Below are 25345 nucleotides of genomic sequence, written 5' to 3'. Positions count from 1 at the left end.
ATATGAAAGTGTATTTTGGACTTTTGACTAGAACTTTGAATAGTGGGTCACTTTCAGGAGAGGAAGCAGCAATATCTCCTGCTAAGGTAAGTTTTCAACACTTTGGGATTGTCTGTGAATCCATCTCAAGCCAACACAATATGCAATAACTGGTCAGAAGTAAGTACCAAGAAACTGTTCAAAATTAAGTCAACATGGCTGAAAATTTACAAGAGTCTTGTTTACCTAGCCCCTTTCAAAGATGAATCAGAGCTGGAAAGAGGAACTGGGAGTTTCTTGTAGAGAAATTCATTTGGAAAGAATATTGGTTTTAAGGTGTCAGTTTTTCACTGTACCTACTCTGTCATTTACATACTTCAGAAAAAGAAGCACGTGACATACTCCACAAGTAAGCTTCACATTCACGGAACAGCCAGGTTTCAGTAACATGGAGGCTGTGCCTAGCTTCATGACTGAGCTACCTCCATATGATCTTGGAATGATATTTGCTATGAAATAAAGAGAGGGAACCAGATATTTATCTTTGGGGATCATCCACATTGTTCTACTATTTCAGAAGATAATCAGCAATGACTTCGATAGGTAATCTTGATAACCACTATAGTAATTTTTTACTCTTATTTTATTTACTTATTTTCCCCTTTCTGTAGTAAAATACCTGTACATGAAAATACATTCATCAGATCTAAATGACTAGAGGTCCTACACTCAACATGACTGGTTTTGAAGTATATTTTTGCATTGCTGAGACAATTAACGTAAGCAATAGAAACTGTTTCATTTTTATAATGTATAAAGAGGGATATACATATGTACAAACATACATGCATACATACATACAAATACACACTGAGCAGAGTGGAGGAGGGGCGTTGACTACATCTCAGAGCTGAGATATATAAGTATCCTGTTTTTTGGATTATTTATACTGATTATTGTTTCTAGCAATTTATATATAGCACTTTTTATTGCCTGCTGCATAATTTTTAGTGTATTTTATTGCTATTAACTAATCTGCACGGGTAACTAATTTGTTTGCAGTTAAAAGCATTTTGTAGAGTCTCTTTACTCCTTTATCTGTTTAAAAACTAACATTTTGTGGCTTTCTGTAGTGTTCACTGTCTGTAGGCTAATAGCCTTAGTATCTGCACAGGCAACTGATTTGTTTCCACTTAAAATTATTCTGTAGAGTCTCTTTGCTCCTTTATCTGTTTAAAAACTTTAATTTTGTGACTTTCTGTAGTGTTTACTCTCTGTAGGCTAATAGATTTAGTATTGGTCCCCACCCTCCCTGTTCGTGTCTTGTTGTTATACTTGGTGGCTTTGCAGTTGCCCACCCCTACTATAAATCTGATCTGGGACACTCCTCCCAGTCCAGTGTCATTATCTCATTCTACCCAAGACAGAGAGAACATTTGAGAAGGCCTTCTGTTTCTCCTTTTTCCCTTTCAAAAAAAAAAAAATGCCTGAATCTCCTTGTGCTCTGATTGTGCTTCTCAAACATTTTGGAAATATATAGTATATTTTAGAGCATTTATTATAACTGTAATTGCCTTAATATTTCTACAACTCAAGTGCTCTAGGTTGCACTGCATCCAAATTGTTTGTGTGTTTTAGCTGATTTTCTGTATATATGGATTTCTCTGTATATGTAGACTAGTTACTTATTCTGCTGTATTATTGCCTCTTAAATCTTTTTTCAGTTGTGCACTTGCCTTGCTTCATTTAAAAAGTTTTAAATTGCAAATTTTGTAGAGTTTAATAACATTTACTGTTTAGGACTACACACTCAAGTGTGTTAGCCTTTTAATGTGTTTATTTACTGTATTATTGCATTGTTTAGCCTGTTTCAACAAAAAAATACTATCTTGTTTGCTAATTTTCCACCTTTCCTAAACAGTCCATATCTCAGGCTTTGCTTGTCTGAGGACTTTTATTTTCTGTGTTTAGAGCTATCCAGACCTTGCTGTGGTAGACGGAAGTCCTACTGCTTACCAGTGGGAGTGGTGAGCATTGTACTGCCTATCTAACGCTAGAGGAGTGTTTTCCAGCTCTGAAATTGTAATTTTATTAGCCTTTTTGGGCTGACTTTTATCCCTTTCAACTTTCTGGCTTAAAAACGCGTGTGTTTGGCCATTTTTCGCATCGTGCAGCACTGCGAGGCTACAGTTAAACTATTCCAGGTGCCAGAAAGTCTGCTCTTCAAACTCTCCCTTAGAACTAGCTGGTTTCTCAATAGTAGCACTAAAGTCTGAACCCCTGCGACTAGCACTTGCTCTAGAACCTGCTGGAAAGCACTAGGAAGCCTGAAACTGATACAAGCACTCAACTCTCCTTGTCAGTAAGGAGAAATTAATTGTAGGCACTAAACAGCCTATAATTGCAAAGTATCTTGCGAAGGTAAGGGAAAACAGCTCTTAAACTTTACAAAAAAAGCACCTAAACAGGCATGTCCAAGGGTCAGCTTCCGGTGATTTCTCCTGTCCACCTGGTGAAACTGGGCATACCGGGGCAATGCGGCAACTGCCTCGTGTACACAGACAATCCTCTCCTCCTACCACTCAACACTACAACCTGCGAGAGATGCACTTACATAGCCAAACTGGAAGCAAGCTCTCTCCGGCCAAGATTGTGCTAGATAGCCAAGAGGAGAAGGTTAACACCTGCACTACACCTCTAGCAACTCATAGCCCTTCAAAACCCACACCATCAACACCCACACATAGCAACACTAAACCCACATATGCGGAGGCCCTTAACATTAACCTGCCCAAGCAACAAGGACCTTCGAATCTGAAACGCGAACAAACACCAGTCACAACCAAAGTGACACATAGCTCACAACACCAGTGTGCCACCCAACAACAGCCAATAAGGCAAGACAATGTACCCAACACTTTAGTCATAGGTGACTCTATAGTCAGGCACACTGATGTTCCACTCACCAGGCTGAACAAGGAGAAAATTACAGTCAGCTGTCTTTCGGGTACCAGGATCCGCCACATAAAGCATGCACTCAAGTCACTCCACAACAAGTACAAATACGACTCTGTCATTGTCCATGCTGGAGTGAATGACTTGAGACGTACCTCCCTGGACTACATGAAAAGAGACATGGAAGAGCTCTTGGATCATGTGGCCCAGGCAGGCATGACCCTAGCCCTGAGTAGCATCCTGCCTTCGCCCAGAATGATACCACAGTATAAGGACAAAATGATTGACTTCAACAATTGGCTAAGCTTCTGGTGTTATTCAAAGGGGTTCCAGTATTTGTCTGCCTGGGAAGACATGATCGACAAACCATGATGCTTTGCCAGAGATGGTCTGCACCTGTCACCCCTGGGATTCAGGTTACTGGCTAAAGCTCTTGCCACCACTATAGTGCCCTTTTTAGGCAAGGTTCAAAGGATTAAACCACCACTGTAACAGATACAATCTTGCAAAATCTGAAGGTAATGCTACTCAGTGCTAGAAGTCTAAACCTCAAAATGCACTATCTCGAGGCACTCCTAAAAATGGAGAACATTGATATCTGTGCAGTAACTGAGACCTGGTTCAAGACTCCAGAGAGCACCCCTGCAATACCAGGCTACAACTCTTACCACACTTTTCGGCCACAAAACCAAAACCGAAACATTAAAGGTGGAGGAGTGTCCATATTCACCAAGGATATTCACACCTCCAGGCTAGTTGCCCAACACAATGCATCTGAAATTCTCCAGGTGCAACTAACACTAGGTAAGACTGCAATCCAAATTGTAGCTTGCTACAGATCCCCCACTATGGCCCAAGATTCTCACTACACCTTTCTAAACATACTGGGGAATATTAAGGTACAACCAAACCCCCTAATACTGGGTGATTTCAACTACCCTGCCATTAACTGGGAAAACTACTGGGGTACCAACTTCTTTTCCCAATGGTTTTTGGAATTCATAAATTCCAACGCCCTGGATCAGTTAATCCATTGTCCCACCAGGGGCTCCAATATCCTAGACCTGGTCATTACCAACATGGGAGATAGATACTCCACACCAGTGGTCATCCCTCATTGGTCAGGTCTGACGATAAGCAAATCACCCTTGACATCCACATCCTACCCCCAGTAAGGAAACCTCCTTAAAAAACTTCTCCAGAGCCAACTTCATGCTACTGAAGTCAGAAGTGACAAACGTCACAACACCCATGCAGACAGGATCTGAAAGTTCGACTGCAGAATCCTACACTAAGGCACTGTACGAGCACATCCACTCCTGCATGAATTGTGCCATCTCAAATAGAACCAAGATGCTCTTCTCCAAAAAAAGGAAGCCAATCTGGTGGTCCCCTGCTATAAACAAACTAAACAACAGAAGGAAGAAACTGTTGCAGAAAAGAGAAAAATCCCAGGATGCAAAAAACTCCAGCCTCAGTAAGAAGCTGAGATCCCTCATAAAATCCTCAAAAGCTAGTTACGAAAATAAAATTGCCAAAGATTCCAAAGACAGCTACAAGGCATTCTATAGTTATGTCAAGAATCTAAATGGCAATGCTCAGATCTGCTCTGAGCTACAACAGAATGGCATTAAATATACTGATCCAAAGGATATTGCCAATATCCTGGCAGATCGATTTAGTGCTAACTTCACCCCCTTCTCACCTCCTAAAGGGTCCATCGCAATACCAAAAGATTGCCAAATTCCGGTAATCACGGCCACACAGGTAGAAACCGCACTCTCCAAAGCTAAGAATACAGCATCCATGGGACCAGATGACATCCCAGGCTGTGTACTTCATGAACTATAAAATGAATTGGCACCTCACCTAAGTGTCATGTTTAATCGTAGCCTCACCTCAGGCTTCATGCCCACTGAGTGGCGCACAGCTACAGTTATCCCACTCCACAAGGGGGGATCTGCTTTGGATCCCAGGAACTACTGTCCCATCAGTCTGACAAGCCTGATCTGCAAGGGCATGGAACGCATTATCATGGAACTTATAAACAAAGACATTGGAAACCTTCAAACACTGGACCCCACCCAGTTTGGGTTTGTGAAGGGCCGATCTTGTCTCCGGAATCTGATTGACTTCTTCGAATCAGTCTCCAGAGCTGTGGACGAGGGTAAGGCAGTCCACGCAGCCTATCTGGACCTCGCCAAGGCCTTCAACATCATCCCCCACTCTGGAATCATAGATAAACTTACTAAGCTGGGCATAAATCCCTACGTCACTCGATGGGTTGCCAACTGGCTTACTGACAGAACCCAGACTGTAAAAGTAGCCGACTCCAAATCCAGCTCCAGACAAGTGACAAGTGGAGTACCTCAGGGTTCAGTCCTGGGACCACTCTTGTTTGGCATCTACTTTTCTGAAGTACAGGCCAACACTAAGGGACCCTGGCTAACAAAGTTCATAGATGACTGCAAACTGGGAGCCATTATTGAATCCCCAAATGATGTGGATATTCTACAAAAGGGCCTTACAGAAACAGATGCCTGGTGCCAGAGCCATGGGCTCAAGCTTAATGCCAAGAAATGTATAGTTATCCCCTTTGGAAAAAAACATGTACCCATGAATTACCACATAGGTGGCAAGACACTAAACATCGAAAGTGTGATGAGAGACTTAGGGACACAGGTGGACAGTGGTCTCGCTTTCGATAACCACATCGCCACAACAGTCAGGAAATCCTTCTATGTGGCACACCTCATCACTAATGGCTTTTCATCCAGAAAAAAGGAGGTCATTGTCCCACTGTACTCATCCCTCATTAGACCCATTATAGAGTATAATGCCCCCTTTGGTATGTACCTCACAAGACATCTACTACTGCTGGAAAGGCCACAGAAATACCTCACTAAAAGAATCACAGGCCTAAAGCAGATGCCATATGCTGACCGTCTAAAACAACTCAAGCTATACTTTGTGGCATATCGTCTACTCAGAGACGATCTCTGCTTAACATACAAGGCCATGTCAAACCCTGAGATGTTGGACATGCTCCACTTAAAGAAATCCCAATCCCTCAGAGCCACACACTCCAAGGATCTAAACCTTGTCATCACAATGAACAAAACATGCTGGAGGGATAGGTTCCTGACCCAGAGACTTCCCATACTCTGGAATAGACTGCCCGTACATGTCAAGCAGAGAGCCTTATTGGCCCTCTTCAAAAGGAACCTTGATGATTGAATGGGAGATAGGAAATTCACCCCGGGGATTATATCAGTCACCCTGCAAGACAGGGGTCCAGAGAAATAAATATTGTGGGAAGAAATATCCAGGGAATTATTATGGCTAGGCTTGCATAGGCCCTAGGGCCGATAGCCTAGTACCAACCTATGAACCTATTTCAAGCGCAGGCATTAATGCCCTTCTAGCCTGCCAATGTACTAAAACACTTGTTCCTATAAAAAGATCCAGGCTTTTCCTAAAATTATCTAGATTAGTACTTGCTTTAATGTAATTTGATAGTGTGTTCCATGCATCAGTTGCTCTCTCTCTCTCTCTCTCTCTCTCAGAGAACCAATTAGAACACTTCTCATTCCTATAGAATCTCCTACATAGGTTGTCTGATGATTCTCTACTACTTTTTGATAACCCCAAACATTCCCAGAGGTAGCTGTCTCTAAATGTCCTACATACCTGAATTAGATCTCCTCTTAGATATCTATAAGAAACATTGTATAAGTTCAGATATTTTAGTCTATCATAATAACTTAAATTTTCACATCCATGGATGCTCTTGGTATATTTCCATTGTTATGTTTCTAGTTTACTCATGCTTGTTTTCTTATAAGATTTCCATATTGTTATTTCATACTCAAGTTTGGGTCTAATGTAACTAACACACAGTGACTTCATCATTTCTGATTTCCTTGATTTCATAAATCATTTTATACAACCTGTAGTTCTGTAACTGCCATTAACCAATTGGTTGATATGATTAGAAATACTCAAAGCTGGATCTACCTGTATACCCAGGTCCTTAATTGAATCTACAGTTTTAATCGCTGTGTGTTGTACGAAATATTCACCTTTCAGTTTTTATCTCCCAAATCACATATGCTTAGTTTTTGATGTATTTATCAGCACAGTATTCCCCTGTGCCAAAAATGGTCAATTTAGTGAAGTTCTTTTGCAGACATGCCTTTTCTGTAACACATGTAATCTGTTTACCTAATTTCAGGTTATCTACATACAGACTGTAGAACACATCAGATGAAAAAGCTAAGTCTAAAAGATACAATCTCAACAAGTAAGGGTCTAGGACAGAGCCTTGTGGGACACCCTGACTGTAACCAAGAACTTCACCTGTCCAGTTGCTGTATGATACTTGCCATGTCCAATTTGTAAGCCATGCAGCTAGCCATCTTCTCAAGAGCACATTAATATCTAGTTGTTCTAATTTATTGATCAGTATTTTGTGTATAACCCTGTCAAATACTGAAGTTAAATCTATATAATTACATCATAGCACAATTTTCCATTCATAGGTGTTATTACATTGTTATTGAACATCATATTACAGATGGTAATAGATCCATTTTCAACATATGCATGCTGATGTATGGTTTCAAGTCCCATCCTATCCAGTTATGACAGTAACTTATCCAGTATTACCGCCTCCATTATTTTTCTACAACGTGAAAGCAGACTTAAGGGTCTGTATAATTGTGGATTTGTCCTACTCCCCTTTCCCTTAAAGACAGGTTTAATATGCGCATCTCTGCAATCTTGAGGAATCTCCCCATATTTATATGACCTAGTAAGTAGTAGATATAATGGTGATACACTGTTGGAAACTCCTGGTGTTCTGGCTGCAATGTGATTCTCAAACAATCTGGAAATATATCACTGACTAATAAGTGTATTTCTTGGCATTTTAACCTTTCAGAGTTCTGCATTGTCTTAATTTTGCCTGACTGAATTATTTTATATATCTTCTGGCATTGTTTTCTGTTTCTCATCTGCCCTGAAACAGTTTTTTTTCTCTTCTCCCCGCCCTATTTTTGTGGTGGTGTTATAGTTGGTAGCTTTGCACTTACCCGCCCTACTGTAAATTTGATCTGGGACACCCCTCCCAGTCTGGTGGTCACTCTACTTAATACAGAGAGAACATTTGAGAAGGCCAACCCACTTAGGTTCTTAACCTTGAATTTTTCTTCTGCTCCTTCTTCCTGTCTCCTTTCACTTTACTAAAAAAAGAAAGAAAAAAATTGCACTTTATTTTGCTTTTGCCTCTTCCTAAAAGTGCTCAGTTGTACTTATTCTGCTCCATTTATTACTGCTTGGTAGTAGCCTGATTAAATTGTAATTGTTACTCTGTCTTTTGGTTTAAGCACTTGGGCTCCAGACCAGTTGTTTTACATTAAGAAGGTTTGTGGTCTGCACTGTTGTAGCAGGACAGGTAGCTTACATCCTTCTAAGTTAGGAATTGCTTATTGAAGGCTCAGTGTCTGTTATTCAAAAAGTGTATTAGTTCTGGTTAAAGCACTTGGGCTTCAGGACAGTTATTTTTCATTAAGAAGGTTTGTGGTCTGCACTCTTGTGGGAGGAAAGGCTAGATTCTGCCCTTCTAAGCTGGGAATTTCTGGTTAAAGGCTTATTGTGCCTGCTTATCTGAACTGTTTCTTTCTGAAATTGGTATGCCTTGGTTGCTGCAGCATAGACTAGATTCAGGCATTCTGAATCTAGTTTTGTTTGTATAACTTGAGGACTAATCCAAGCCATCTCTTTTGGAGAATGTTCCTCTGCACCCTAGTGGCAGGAGTGTGCAGTTAGAACTTGTCTGATTGAAGACTGCTGGAACAAGGCTCAGTTTTGAGCTTTTTACTGGTTAATTGGGTAATTTGTTTAAATCAATTTGTTCATTTTCTATTATTATATTAAAAAAATTGCACTTTATTCATCTGCTTTTACTGTATTTGTGTTTTTTCCTACTTTATTAGATTTGATTGAAGACTGCTGGAACGGGGCTCAGTTTTAGCTTTTTATTGGTTAATTTGTTTAAATCAGTTTGCTCATTTGCTACTGTTATATAATATATATATATATATATATATATATATATATATATGAGTACACTTTATGCATCGCCGCTTAGCTAGAGTTAAACTATTCCCGGTGCCGTAGCTTAGCTATGGTTAAACTGTTTCCACTGCCATAAAGTCTGCTCCTCAAATTTTCCCTTAGAACTAGCCAGTTTTTTAGTTTTAGCACTAAAATCTGTTTCTTTGAGTTCAACGCTTGTTCAGAACTCGTAAGCACTAAATAAGCTACAAATTACTACAGCACTCAACTTTCTTCACTTGTCAAGAGGAAAACAGTTTTTAATAAAAAAGCACCTATCCAGGCATGTCTAAGGTTCAGCTCCCAGTGTTTTCTCCTGTCTACCTGATGAATCTGGGCATTTTGGGGCAATGCAGATATTGCCTCATGTACACAGATAACCCTCTCCTCCTACCACCCAACACTACAACCTGTGAGGGATGCACTTATATAGCCAAACTGGAAGCAAAGCTCTCTTCACCCAAGACTGGACTAGACAGTTAAGAGGAGAAGGTAAATACTTGCACCACACCACACTCATCACATAGTCCCTCAAAACTTACACCACCAAAACACACACATAGAAACACGAAACACACACCTACATTCGCGGAGGTTCTCAGTAAAAATCTGCTTAAGCAACAGAGACCTCCAAAGCAGAAACGGAAGCAACCTACACCCCCCCCCCAACACAACCCAAATGACACATAGCCTACAAACTCAGTGTGCCACCCAACCACAGCCCATAAGGCATAACAATGTACTCAACACTCTAGTCATAGGTGACTCTATAGTCAGGCACACTGATGTTCCACTCACCAGGCTAAACAAGGAGAAAGTTACTGTCAGCTGCCTGTCAGGTGCCAGGATCCGCCACATAACGCACACACTCAGGTCACTCCACAACAAGTACAAATATGACTCTGTCATTGTCCATGTTGGTGTGAATGACCTGAGACGTACCTCTCTGGACTACATCAAAAGAGACATGGAGAAGCTCTCCGATCTTGTAGCCCAGGCAGGTATGACCCTAGCCCTGTGTAGCATCTTGCCATCACCCAGAATGATACCACAGTACAAGGACAAAATGATTGACTTCAACAGTTAGCTAAGCTTTTGGTGTCATTCTGAGGGGATCCAGTATCTGTCTGCCTGGGATGACATGATTGACAGACCACGATGCTTTGCCAGAGATGGCCTGCACCTGTTGCCCTTGGGATTCCGGATACTGGCTAAGGCTCTTGCCTTTTGTAGGCAAGGTTCAAATGACAAATTCACCACCTTAACAGGTATAAGCAAGCATAATCTGAGGGCAATGCTACTCAATGCTAGAAGTCTAAACCTCAAAATGCATTCACTCGCGGCACTCCTTAAAATAGAGAACATCGACATCTGTGCAGTGACAGAGACCTGGTTCAAGGCTCCAGCGAGCACCCCTGCATTACCAGGCTATAATTCATACCACACCTTTCGGCCACCTAACCTAGACCAAAACAGTAAAGGTGGAGGCGTGTCCATATTCATTAAGGATATCCACACCTCCAGGCTAGTTGCTCAGCATAATGCATCCGAGATTATCCAAGTGCAACTAACTCTGGGCAAGACCGCAATCCAAATTGTAACTTGCTACAGATCCCCCACCATGCCCCAGGATTCCCACTCCTCATTTCTTCATACACTGGAAAATATTAGGGTACATCCCAACACCCTAATAATGGGTGATTTCAACTACCCCACCTCTTTTGCTCAACGTTTTCTGGAATTCATAAATTGCAATGCCTTGGATCAACATATCCACACCTGCACCAGGGGCAGCAATATCCTAGACCTGGTCAATACCAACATGGGTGACCGGTGTTCCACACCAGAGGTCATTTCCTCGTTGGTCAGATCCGACCACAAGCTAATCACCCTAGACATCCACATCCCGCCCCCACCCCACCCCCATTAAGGAAACCACTGTAAAAATTTTCTCCAAAGCCAACTTCATGCTTCTTAAGACAGAAGTGGCAAACTTCACGACACCCATGACTGCTGAATCCTACAGAAATGCACTTACACAAGTGCATGTATTGTGCTATCCCTAACAGAACCAAGATGCTATCCCCCCAAAAAAGGAAGCCAATCTGGTGGTCCCTTGCCATAAACAAACTCTACAACAGAAGAAAGAAACTGTTGCAAAAAAGAAAAAAATTCCATGATTGGAGGAACTCCCTGGTCAGCCTCAGTAAGAAGCTGAGATCCCTCATAAAATCCTCCAAAGCTAGTTATGAAAACAAAATTGCCACTGATTCTAAAGACAACCACAAAGCATTCTATAGCTATGTCAAGAATCACAAAGGCAACACTCAGATCTGCTCTGAGTTACAGCACAATGGCACTAAATATACAGAACCAACTGATATTGCTAACATCCTGGCAGATAGGTTCAATGCTAACTTTACCCCCTCTCATCCCCTAAAGGGCCAATCTCTATACCGGAAGAATGCAAAGTTCCTGTAGTCACAGCTGCACAGGTAAAAACCACACTTTCCAAAGGCAAGAACACAGCATCCATGGGACCTGACAACATCCCAGGCTGCATTCTACATGAACTGCAAAATGAACTGGCACCCCACCTAAGCACCATGTTCAATCATAGCCTCACCTCAGGCTTTGTGCTCACTGAATGGTGCACAACAACGGTTATCCCACTCCACAAAGGGGGAGCCACCATGGACCCCGGGAGCTACCTCCCCATTAGCCTAACGAGCCTGATCTGCAAGGCCATGGAACGCATAATCATGGATCTTATACACAAAGACATTGGTAATCTCCAGACTCTAGACCCCACCCAGTTTGGGTTTGTAAAAGGCAGATCATGTCTCCTAAACCTAATAGATGTCTTTGAAGCAGTCACCAAAGCCATAGACGAGAGTAAGGTGGTTCACACAGCCTATCTAGATCTCGCCAAGGCTTTTGACAGCATCCCCCACTCTGGAATTATAGATAAACTCACTAAACTAGGTATAAATCCCTATGTCACAAGATGGGTTGCCAACTGGCTCACTGACAGAACCCACAGTGTGAAAGTAGCAGACTCCAAATCCGACTTCAGACTAGTGACAAGTGGAGTACCACAGGGTTCAGTCCTGGGTCTGCTCATGTTTGGTATCTACTTTTTCTGAAGTACAGGCTAACACAGAAGGTCTTTGGCTAATGAAGTTCGCAAATGACTGCAAACTAGGAGTCATAATCAAAACGCCTAATAATGTGGACATCCTACAAAAGAGCCTCACGGAGACAGATGCCTGGTGTCAAAACCATGGCCTCAAGCTCAATGCCAAAAAGTGCATTGTCATCCCTTTTGGTAAAAACTCTGTACCCATGAGCTACCACATAGGTGATAGTCTGCTTAACACCAAAAGTGTGATAAGAGACCTTGGGACACAGGTGGACAGTAGTCTGTCCTTTGATAATCACATCGCCACAGTAGTCAGGAAATCCTTCTACGTGGCACACTTTATCACAAAAAGTTTCTCATCCAAGTAAAAAGAGGTAATTTTTCCCCTCTACTCATCACTCATTAGACCCATTATAGAGTACAATGCCCCTTTTGGTATGTACCTCACAAGACATCTACAACAACTGGAAAGGCTGCAGAAATACCTCACAAAGAGGATTACCAGCCTCAAACAGATGCCCTACGCAGACCGTCTCATAAAACTCCAGCTTTACTCCGTTGCATATCGCCTACTCAGAGACGATCTCTGCCTAACATACAAAGCTATGTCAAACCCAGAGCTATTGGACATGCTCCACTTAAAGAAACCCCAATCCCTCCAAGCTACACGTTCTAGTGACCTAAACCTTGTCACTACAATAAACAGAACGTGCTGGAGGGATAGATTTCAATATTGTCACATGCTTTTCTATCAGCACGCCCTTATAAACATTAATCTTATGCTTTTATATGGAGTTTTATATGTTTATATATGTTTATTTTGCTTGTATGTATATTATGTGATGGATATTTTATTAATATACTTTGACCTAAGAATAGTTTATATATTTTTATACATTATATTTTATTTTATGTGATATAACATGTGACAATATTGAAATAGTTTTGACTGGCTGACTTTTATAGGCATCCTTATTTAAATGGAGTGTCTTTGAATGTAATTGTTTTGAAGTCTGAAGAAGCGTTGATAGAACGTGAAAGCGCTTACTTATACTGCAGTTAATAAACAGTTTTACACCGGCTGTGGTGAGCCTCATCTGTTTTGCTTTTCTCTACTGTAAGTTCTTGCTTAAGTATTTTCAGGTCATTATTACTAATTCTGTCTCCTCCCGGTGCTTTGTTTGGATCCAGTTTCTGCAGTTCTTTTTCAATATAATCTAATTTGATTCCAGTATCTGTGGTTATCTGGATGTCACTAGGACAACATATCACCATCTTTGTTGAGCCAAACTGTTTTGCATAAGATTTTGTAAATGTATCTATAATCTGTTGTGTCTAAGAATAAATTTTAAAATCTACACACAATTTATCAGTTTGTATGTCTTTACTCCTTCTACATCTTACGTATCTATACATTTTCTTCAAATTTTTGTGATCTTGCCTCACACTGTGCTAAATTTCTTTGTGATATAATTGTTTATTTCAAGCACAATTTTTATCTGTAGTTATTAGGTAAAAGGATAAGGAATTCATGAGGACTCTTGCTCAGTTGCCCTGTCTGGTTACGTAACTTGCTCAAATTCGCAAAATAGGGAATTGGAGGATGAAGAAATCAAACCTTGGACTACAGGATGCAGCATATTAACAGCTCATAGCCTTAATCCTCTGCACTAACTGCCAAGTGGTTCTTCTCTTTGCATTTTTCCACATTTTATGTTAATATTTGACAGTGTACTTTATAGTGAGCTGACAGTTTAGGTTCACAGGAAAGCACTAAGCATGTAGCCTAACAGCCATCTAGAATCTTAGCCATGTCGCCTAAGTAGTAGTAGTAGTTGCCCCTGGTCAAGTGATCATTCCCACAAATCCCTGGCATAAATTTACAGTTCCCTATCAACTCATTAAGACTGATTTTGAAGGTGAGTAAGGGATTGCAATGGTTCATGTGTAGTGGGAGTCTTTTCTAGACTAATGAGATTCATTCGGTTAGAAACATGTCATGCTAGCAGTGGTTGTTAATCCTATAACACAGAGGTAAAAGACTTTAAGTTGGGTGTTTTTTAGACTATGAAGGTACATGAGTTTAAGTGCAGTGGGACCTTTCATTGCATGAAAAGCCAAAGAGGACACCCATGGGAGTTTGTGTGAGCCAAAGTAGAAGGACTTTTCAGTCTGGCTGGATAGCTTAGGTTGCCTAATCTAAAGACCATTTTGTTATGAATCTTTTTTTTTTGTCAAGTTGATCCAGGTGCTACATCCCAGAAGAGGCATTGCATTTAAGATTGGTCTAATTAGGAATAAATATAGTGAGAGCAAAGCCTCTTTAGAACTTGATGATTGTAACTCAACAGATACATTATGTATACTGAAAGATGTTCTAACTACAGGCAAAACATGGTAGGCAAAAGAAATCCCACTGTCCACACAGGCACCCAAGTCCCTGATAATTGCATGTTTTTTTTTTTTGGGGGGGGGCTTTCCACATATGTGGTATGATAGTGCATGGTAGCCTTAACAAAGCTAACTCTCAGTATTTTGTAGCATTTAAGGTGAATGTGTAGCTGTCACACCAGGCAATGGTCTAATCTACACACTGCTAGAGAATCTGAGTGACAGAAGGTTATTTGATAAGTGCACCCAATTTGCATTCATTCACAGATGTAGCCAGCTACAGTCCTTTAACATCTGACTTCACTTTTGGAAAGAAAATGCTATAGAGGAGGGGACCCAGGGCGAGGGATGGAACCTTTTGGAACATCACTATAAGAGCTGTCATCTACATTCATAGTATATGTTCTGCAAGTGAGCCAATTAGTTTATCCATAAGAGAACATATGGGGTTTTATTGGGTCTATATCAGAAGACTGACAGCTAAAAAGACAGAACACCCTTACTTCGACACTGCTTAACCGAAAGCAGGAAATGTCAAATGGTCAGAACAGTGATTTTTTTTCCCAGGGAAAAAATTGCTGGGCCTTTGTCGGGCATTTGCTGTTTCCTCCACTATAGTGCGATCTCAGAGTAGGTATATTTATTTTGTCTGTCGTCTTTTTTTTTTTTTTGGCCCAGCGATTATTTTTCCCTCGTACAAAAAAAATCGCTGTTCTGGCCGTTCAAAATTTCCTGCTTTTGGTTAAGCAGTGTTGAGGTAAGGGTGTTCAGTGTTTTTAGCTGTCGATGTTGTGATATAGACCTGGTCTTATTCAGTATGGAGACATAATAGATATGATGTCTGGATGGAATGGAAGACCTTTGCAAGATCAATGAAAGCAGTATATGGTCAGATCCTCACGTACACCTTTAGTGACCCTGTTAAAGAAATTGACCACAATGAGTAAACAAGACATGCCTTTTGTGTATCCAGAGTGGTTTGGAGCAAGAGTTTAGAGTTCACCTACATTACTATTAATTAGCTCACCAATGTTCTCTGTGGCTTTGCAGATGACAATAGTAAGTCCTAAGAGGTCTGCAGTTGTTCAGGTCAGTTCTGGAGCTGCCGTTGTACAGTGGTACTACTGTGGCTATTCTCCATGCTTTCAGGATGTAGCCTATGAAGAGTATCAAAGTGAAAAGGTTTAGGAGAGGTTGGATGAGGTGATGTCTAATGCTTGCTAGCAAACAGCCTGAAATATTAGTGGTGCCATGGAATTAGTGATTTGATTTTGGAGAGGGCAGAAAGAAGCTGATCTGAGATGATTCTAGAAGGAGTGGTATGGGTAGAAATATGGAGAACATTGGGGCAGTTGGGAGGGTATGACATTAGAGATGAATTTGCTCAGGAGGATATTTGCAATGGATTCAGGATCAATGTGGGATGTGGTGTGAGAAATATGTTTGTTGCAAAGCTAATATTAATTCAGAATTTCCCACTGTAACTAAAAAGGCCTTGTGTTCATCTTTACTGGAGTCTTTAATAACGTTGTACTCCCTGATCGTACATTGAACTCATTGCTTCCTTGTAGGGTATAATCATCAGGAAAGCAGAGTTTTTGTACATATTGTAAGGTTATATCAAAAATCAATGGCAAATCATTGAGAAATGAGGTCAGTAAATAATGGCAGACATCTGAATTTCACATGTCATATCCTTTAGTAAATTTATGGAAATGCTACGTCTGTTAATCTATCAACTTTCTAAATTTGTAAGTGCAGTATTTAAAAGGTGTCCCTATTTTTGGACCTATGTCCACCCTTTATTTATTGATTTGTCCTGATTTGCTACTCTAAGAGCTTGATAGGTATGTAGGGCACTATGGACATACAAACACACACACACATATATTTATGTGTATATATATATATATATATATATATATATATATATATATATATATATATATATATACATACAGAGAGAGAGAGAGAGCTATACCTGCTATGACAGCCCACTTCTGTCTCTAATCCAGGCTGGGATTTCATGATTACTAATGGCATTGATTGAATATATCCATTACCTGTTCGTGAGCATTCTGTCCATATTTCTGGTCTTTTATATAGTTCCGTGTAGACTCCTATACATGGAAAATTTCTGTGTACACTACCAACACAGACATGGAGTCTAAACAGTTGTGTTGAAGGGTGTTAGACCACTCCACAGTGTTGTTTCACTTCATTAGTATATATTTCGGCTACTTATACTGAAACTTACATTCCACAAAAGTTTCTGCCCGTGGATCATACCTCTCAACTGTACTGAATTCCTTGGAATTTCCCAGTTTTGAGGTTAAAATAATGGGGTGCCATGAATTCCCGAGTGTCTCCTTTAAATCGTGATTTTTTTTCTTTATTTACAATTTGTCATTAATGCTGACATTAGCATCGTGAGTTGTGAGAACATGCCTGATCCCTGACTGCGTGTCAGAGAGCTTTAAAAAAAGTTGTTTGTTGGAAGGGTAGTGCATCACATCTCCCAGAAAAATACTATCAGTGTTGTTCTCACTCCACACGAAAGATGACCTAGTTTGTGCAGGAAAACAGTATTTGCTTCTAGACAGAGTTTGTGCATTTAATTTCCAGGTAAGGTTTCTGTTTCTTTTCATGGTTTTGTGTGTGTGCGTGTGTGTGTGTGTGTGTGCGTGTGTGTGTGTGTGTGTGTGTGTGTGTGTGTGTGTGTGTGTGTGTGTGTGTGTGTGTGTGTGTGTAAAAAGATAGCAATAGAGTGTCTGTAAATGCACACACACACACACACACACACACACACACACACACACACACACACACACACACACACACACACACACACCAGATACTGCAAATCAGAAAAAAGTATGCATAATATATTTCTGGACTTTTATATACTTGCGTGTAGACTCCTATACATGGAAAATTTCTGTGTACACTACCAACACAGACATGGAGTCTACACAGTTGTGTTGAAGGGTGTTAGACCACTCCACAGTGTTGTTTCACTTCATTAGTATATATTTCAGCTACTTATACTGAAACTTACATTCCACAAAAGTTTCTGCCCGTGGATCATACATCTCAACCGTACTGAATTCCTTGGAATTTCCCAGTTTTGAGGTTAAAATAATGGGGTCCCATGAATTCCTGAGTGTCTCCTTTAAATCGTGATTTTTTTTCTTTATTTACAATTAGTCATTAATGCTGACATTAGCATCGTGAGTTGTGAGAACATGCCTGATCCCTGATTGCATGTCAGAGAGCTTTAAAAAAAGTTGTTTGTGGGAAGGGTAGTGCATCACATCTCCCAGAAAAATACTATCAGTGTTGTTCTCACTCCACACGAAAGATGACTTAATTTGTGCAGGAAAACAGTATTTGCTTCTAGACAGAGTTTGTGCATTTAATTTCTAGGTAAGGTTTCTGTTTCTTTTCATGGTTTGGTGTGTGTGTGTGTGTGTGTGTGTGTGTGTGTGTGTGTGTGTGTGTGTGTGTGTGTGTGTGTGTGTGTGTGTGTCTAAAAAAGATAGCAATAGAGTGTCTGTAAACGCACACACACACACACACACACACACACACACACACACACACACTTCATATACTGCAAATCAGAAAAAAGTATGCATAATATATAGGAGAATAACACCTGTGCTTTGTTACAGCTAAAAAACGTCTATGTTTAACTCAAATTATTGCATTCTAGAACTGAAATGACTATGGCAAGCGTGGGGAAATAATATGAAATTAAAGAATGTGTATTGATTGTTTTTTCTTTGAGAGGTTTGAATAATAAAATGGGAGATATATTCCTACTGCGGTGGTGGTGCTGCGGTAGCGTTGTCGCCTCACAGTAAGACGTTGTCCTGTTTGATTCTCAGCTAGAGCGTCTTCTGTGTGGAGACATGTGTGAATGGGTGTACCTTCGTTGAAGGTTGTATGTCAGGGCCGGCAACTCGGCACGTAAAAATCCACTGCCAATCATTAGCGGACCGGAGTTCCACTGTGGCGACCCCTAACTGGGAAAAGCCGAAAGACACAACAACATTCCTAATTGCATTAGGTACTTTATGCATAGATTCACTAAACACAATCCCATCAGGTTTAACTGAGATTTTCTAATGGAATTATGGGATGTTTTTCACCATTGAATGTACATTTTTGTAGTATATTTGTTCAGCCAAACAAAATAAATCATCTCAGTACTGATGTTTAAGTAAATCAATCACATGTTCATATTTTTCCATAAATTAATATAATTTCAGGTTGTGTAGCACACATCTTAATTAACCCTTTAATACACAGTTAATCTTGGAGTAGGTAGATCATATATATTCTGTTGTTTCAACTACTAGAGAATTAAAAAAACAAACAAACGTATTCCAATGATCCATGATAGACACAATTTGGACAGTGCTGACTAGAGTGTGTAACAAACGCCTACTACAGTATTATAGCTGAAACACAGTTATGTAGGCAGTAATAAAACAGTAAATATCACTGTGAGTTTTAATTTTAGATAATAAGAAAATTAGACTTTTCCTTTGGTGAGGAAGTGGACCGTTGCAACCAGTAACACAGCATTTCAGTAAAAATATCTTGTATGAACATCCGAAGAGGAGGTCACCCTACACCCCCTTCCCCCCCCACACACATTGTTGTTGAACAAGCCAGTAGCCCTTGATATTATTCCAGGTATGTGAAAAAGAAACAGTGCCTTCAGTCTTGGCTTTTGTGCACAAACATGAAATTATCACGTGCAACAAAGTGTAAGTAAAACAGAGGTGGGGGCATTGCTAAAATTTAGTTTTGGTTTTGCAATCTGGAGTACCATGAATTCGTTGTTCTTTTGGCGATTGTTTATATTAGAACAAACCAGGAGGCTCAGTAGGAAGCGCCACCCCCGGTATTACGTGGGCTGCCCTTATACTGCCAGACCTCTTATTTTCCAACTGTTTTTTTTTTTTTTTAAGAAAATTAAATTTATATTACAATAAGGAGTTGCAGGATGGCAGGCAGTGGCAGGTAGCATTGCACAGCATAGAGCAAGTTAACTTCTAAGTTCTGCAGTGTGCAGTCGAGTACAGGCTGAGGAGGGACAGACGAATCAGACATCAGACACCCGCCCACCAGTGTCTGTAGGATGAGGAAATTTACTTTTCCAGCCTGACCTCAAAGTAAGTAAAAAAGGAAACTAGCAAAGGAGCTTCGGGGGTGGGGGGCCTGACAAGAGTCCTTAAGCGACAAGAACCCTTAGAGAAAGTGACAAATCACCATGTTCAGTTCCTTTTATCCTGAATGTACCTCTCAACTGTACAGATTTTCACAGAATGTCCAGATTTTTGCCTCATATTTTTAGTCTGTTTTTTTTATAAAATTGTGGTTTTCTGGCAAATCATTGACAAGTCATTACAGAGTAAAGTCAGAAAATGATGACAGACATTTGAGTTTCAGACTTCATACTCTTCAGAAAATTCATGCTAAAACAAGCTGGTATTCTAGCCACGTTTTAAGCAATATTTAAAAATTGTCCCTATTTTGGGCTTTTGCCCCCTCTCCCATTATTTACAACTTTGTCCAGATTTCTTGCTGTAAAAGTTTGACAGGTATTGTATTATCCTGATCCACATATTTACTAGCAGCCTGTGCAGACGTTCAAGTATCCAGCCAAAACTGTAACTACTGACAACTAGATGAAGAAAAGAAGAAAATACATGTTTATGGATTTTTTTTTGTGTGTGTATGAATGGAGTAGTGCGACAGAAAATGGTGACTAGATTTTTTTTAATGAAATAATGTGTGGCAATGGTGTGTGTGGTTTGTTTCAGTTCTTCTGTTTCTGTTTGTATCAGTTACCAGAAAGCACTGACATACTAACTACTGAAGTCAAATTCAAAATAGTGAAGGCTACAAAACTAAAGTAAGACACAAACAAACAAAAAAAAAAATGTTTTGTGGGTGGGAGCTGACTCTCCCAGTTGAAGGAGCTTGACCCCCCCCCCCCCGATCCCTGCATCTGTTTTCCAGTAATCCATTTTATCTCTAGTGTTTTGGGGATACCGAAGCTTATTTCAGCAGCTAGTAAGTCCACGGCATGGAAACTCATTCTGGAAAGGGTGCCACTCTACTGCAGAATGCACAAATATGCACTCACACACTACACACCATCCACAAGCAATATGGACCATGCCATTTCTACAAGTATCTGGCTTTCATAGGCAGGAGGAAACTTAAGTACCCAGAAAAAAAAAACATGTAGACACAGGGAGAACATCTAGACTGCACCATGAAGGCACCCCAGCTAAGAATTGAACCTGAGAACCCTCTTCAGCGAAGCAGCATCAGTACTTTCTGCACCAATGCACCATCCTACCTAAAGAACTTCTTTACTGAAATGTACTAACTCAATAGGGAAAGGCCAAATACCCTCACAAGTATAACCCTGTCCCTGCTCCTTGTTTGTAGACAGTGCTTTGTTGGAACAAAAACAGATCAAAATCACTAAAACAAATAAAAGTAAACTCCTAAGCAGAAATTAAATAAATCAAGTAAAATACAGCCAAGCATATAGTAATAGACTATGCCAGCATAAAAAATCAGTAGCATTAACAAACATTTGCAAAACTTGAGATGAACAGGACTGCAATATTTATAGTTCATTAGTAAAGTGTTATTCAGCAATTCAATGCACTATTTCCCTTGAGATATAGCATCCTTAGAGCTCATTACACTTAGGGTTGAAGGAAGTACAACACCCTTCACTGTTTTCTTTATGTGCTTTATTAATTTAGCAGAATATTGATTAGTTTTCCTCATAAATTGGTTATAAAGTGATGCCTGGTACAAGGTCTTCCTTATAACCCAAGCATTTGGCCTCAAATACATTAAACCAGCTGCTGTGCCAATGGACTGACAGTAAAGTTTAATTTGAAGAAGAAGGCTGTTGAAAGGTTTATAAAGTGTTGGAGGATGCGTTTGTCTGAGTCCAGCTTTATTGTAAGGAAGTCAGATGACAAATATTTCACAAACTCCTTTGCAGATATGCATGCATGTTTGGGTGGAGGGCTGTGTATTCTTTGCATTGTGTACAGTCCCATAACACATTACATTAACATAAACTGGGTAGAGGGTTATTGTGCATTCTTTGCATTGTGTACAGTTCTATAACACACATTACATTTACATCAACATTCTGTTTCACAATGCAGAATAGCAAAATAGGAATTGCAGACCAGCAAGCAGACTGTCTGGAGGAAATCCAGTCAGACATTTTCTTTATTACCATATGAATATTTGACAGGCTTTTCTGTTCAGAGACCACTTGCCCCTCTTACATTAATGATGGTAGCAGTTAATTTTATTTTATAAAAGAAAATTACATTTTAGTTTTATGCAAGTTCAAAGTTTGATACTATCTCAAATATTAATATAAATGGAACACTACTGTTCTGGTTATATTTTCTGTTAAATATTTTCCCTGTTCTTCAGTTTGCATTTGAATGTTGGTATTCCACAATTCCACTGGGGCAGGTGGGAGTTACATAATTATGTATGTAAATTTTATGTTAATTGGCATCCAGATTTTTGGCCATTTGTACCTACTTTTCATGATTGAGAGGTATGGTGTGAATGCATGTGATTGTGTGCTGCTACACGGAGTTTACTGAATCTAAAACTTGCTCCACCCATGTTCGCATTGCATCTCGCCACAATGCGCACACGGAAGAATGACTGTGATAGCTGTATTGAATTCCCCGTAGACTTTAAGATATGCTTAAAAACTCATACATACGTTATCATGTGCAGTAGGAATGGAGCACCAGCAGTAATTAAACTACACTGTATACTACGTACTGTCATAACTACATTATGATTGTCCATTATCTTTATTAGATAAATGTATCCTAATTTAGCAGAATTAATTTAGGCATGTTAATAAGAGCCTAAGTGAATATTTTAAGTTAAGCTCCACCCCCTTGCATAGCAGATAGAATTAACTCTGTCATTTTGTTTTCTGCAGGTCAGCGGAAGTGTAATGAGCATCTACAGTGGTGATTTTGGGAATGTGGACATCAAAGGGACAATTCAGTTCACCATTGACTATGTGGAGCAGCTGAAGGAATTTCATATATTTATTGCACAGTGCAGAGACTTGGCAGCAGCTGATGTGAAGAAGCAACGCTCAGATCCGTTAGTATACCTTATGTAGATTCTTCCATTAAAATCACTGTATTTAAATTATTGTCATTCTGGTTACTGTACAAGCTTCCATATTGTGATAGCTGAAAAAATAGCAAAGTGTGAAAGAATGGCCTAAGGCAGGCAAATACAAAAAAAATAAAGAAATAAATAAACACAGGGAGCTTATTTTCTTAAATGACAAACTCCTTTATTTAACAAAATACTGCTAAGTGCTTTTATTCCTTTGCAGATGAAGTTCTTCAGATTAGTATTAGCAAAAACAGTAGAAAGTAATCATATGCACATTTAACAACTGCTCAATCAAAGGATGTATAACTGGTGTGTGTGTGTGTGTGTGTGTGTGTGTGTGTGTGTGTGTGTGTGTGTGTGTGTGTGTGTGTGTGTGCACGTGTGTGTGTGTGTGCATGCGTGTGTGCATGTGTGTGTGTGTGTGTGAGTGTGTGTGTGTGTGTGTGTGTGTGTGTGTGTGCGTGTCCTGCAGTGAACTAGCATTGACTGCAGCAGTACACAATCCATACATGTACAATCATAGTACTGTGGCACATATTTTCTAATTTACAAAAGAATTTCTTTTCCTTTGCCTACAACTTGGGATTGCATTATGTATTGTCTGAGCCCCGTGTTTACTTTGTACTTGTACAGAATTCTAAGACCTTAAGCAGCCATTGCTCTGGCTAAATACCTCGTAACTTTTAATCTGTCAAACTGCATGAGGTATGGCTTTTGTTTTAGGCCACCCCACCCGCATATGTAAACAGGATTCTGAAAGCCATGATTATGTACTGCTTTGAAAAGATTTTTTTGCTGAACTGTATCACTATCAGCGTAAGTTAGAAATGCAGCTTTCAATGTGTTGTTATTTCTCGTCCTCTAACCTATCTTCCTTTCTCTTACAAAGTTTATTTTATTCTGTTTCTCTCCATTTCTTTTAATATTACATGCAATAGCACAGCAACCTGCACACATCCCACTGGCAAGACCTGTTGGATCCCCACAGGTGGCAGCAGCACCTCAACTACCACCACCACCATCAGAAGCACACAACATATCTGGGTCCCAGCCTGACTACAGTTACCTTCACACCTCCTGCACTACCTGCACCACCTATGTCAGGTCCCCTGCACTGGATGCTGCTCCATTGGTAATCATGGGTAAAACAGTGATTTGAAGTGGTACCTTTGTCACCCATCTGGAACTGGCAGAGCTTGTGGTGGATGTAATCAACAGGAAGTTGGATGACTGCATCGACTAAATGGAGAGTGTGCTGTGGTAACTTGCTGAGTTGTATCCCTGCCCAGCGCTAGCTTGACCTTGTGAGCCAGGACCCAGTGTGACAGTACCCAGGGTGATGAGAAATTTCTCATTGGGTCTTATCTGACAGAGACTGCATCGGCAAATACCCAGTCCTATCCCCCAACCTGATGTCACCCTTCCTATTGTAGTCATGCCAACTCCTGTTGGTTTTACAATCCTGCCCTCACCAATTTCTTCCCTTTGTCTGATATCTCCTTCATCATCATGTTTCCCCTCCCTCACTTTGTTACTTCACACCCTGCTAGTCATGTCTGTCTTGCTCTGCTACCTAATTTGTCCCTCTTACTTTCCTCTAACTTCCCTTACCTCCTTCCCCAACTGTCTCTTCTTTTCATAAAAGAAAAATGGGTCTTAAAGTCTTTCAGCCTTTCCTGGTTAGGGGTCACCACAGAGGAACTCTGGTCCGCTAATGATTGGCAGTGATTTTTTATGGTGCCGAGTTGCCAGCTCGATGCCCAACCTTCAAAAAAGGCACACCCATTCACACACGCACCTACCTGCATGTCTTTTTTATGTCACTCGACCGCGGGGAGGACATACACACTCTACACAGAAGGCGCTCCAGCCGAGAATCGAATGAGAGAACCTCTTGCTGTAAGGCGACAATGCTAACCACTGCACCACTGCGGCTTTTCCTGGGTGCCTGTCCCAAAAAAAGATTTACCTCCTACCCCACCTCCATCCTGCTCAACTTTCATTTCAACACCTTTTCTTGTATTCTCTTCTTGTGTCCCCTTTTCATGTCTTTTCCTATGCTCCCATTTCCAACCTTTAATCTGGTCAAAAAATAGATAAAGGCACCCCACACATGCCCATATATCATCTCTAAATCACTTACCTTTTATGTGACTGGTTGCAAAAAGCACAGTCAATGGCCATGTACAACTGATGAAAATGGCCCCTCGCATTGTATAACAATGAAGTCTAATCAGTTTCATGCGGTACATGAAGTGGAATTGGCTGCCATCGGTTGCACAAATGAGCTGAGTGTCAGTCCACAGCAGTTGGCAAATACAAAGTGGGGTAATAGGGTAAAGCATGACCTTTCTGTCTGACTGCTTCCATCACTCAGATTGTTAATACAAAGTAGGGTGAAGCATGACCTTTCTGTCTGACTGCTTCCATCACTCAGATTGTTAATAAAGTGAAGCATAGAGTGTCATTAAACACAATAGGGGGTTCAGACCCCCTTGGAGTTGTATAATGTTCTTGATCATTTTGCTTCCATTATTTAAA

The 25345-nt window shown here is 40.3% G+C and overlaps 1 protein-coding gene across 11 annotated transcripts in view; it reads left to right on the top strand.

Annotated features, from left to right (window-relative positions):
- Positions 1-25345, top strand: part of SYTL2 (synaptotagmin like 2) — a 1607062-nt gene that overhangs the window by 1440780 nt on the left and 140937 nt on the right. For all 11 annotated transcript variants that reach the window (XM_044071181.1, XM_044071180.1, XM_044071175.1 and 8 more), the window contains one exon: positions 22614-22783. In XM_044071181.1, coding sequence (XP_043927116.1) covers positions 22614-22783 — 170 coding nt within the window. The remainder of the gene's footprint in view (positions 1-22613; positions 22784-25345) is intronic.

The sequence above is a fragment of the Protopterus annectens genome, chromosome 5.part0 (assembly GCF_019279795.1).
Source record: "Protopterus annectens isolate FY-2018-M chromosome 5.part0, PAN1.0, whole genome shotgun sequence".
Classification (NCBI taxonomy): domain Eukaryota; kingdom Metazoa; phylum Chordata; order Ceratodontiformes; family Protopteridae; genus Protopterus; species Protopterus annectens.
Note: the sequence above shows the minus strand (reverse complement) of the source record. Positions and strands in the feature narration are given on the sequence as shown.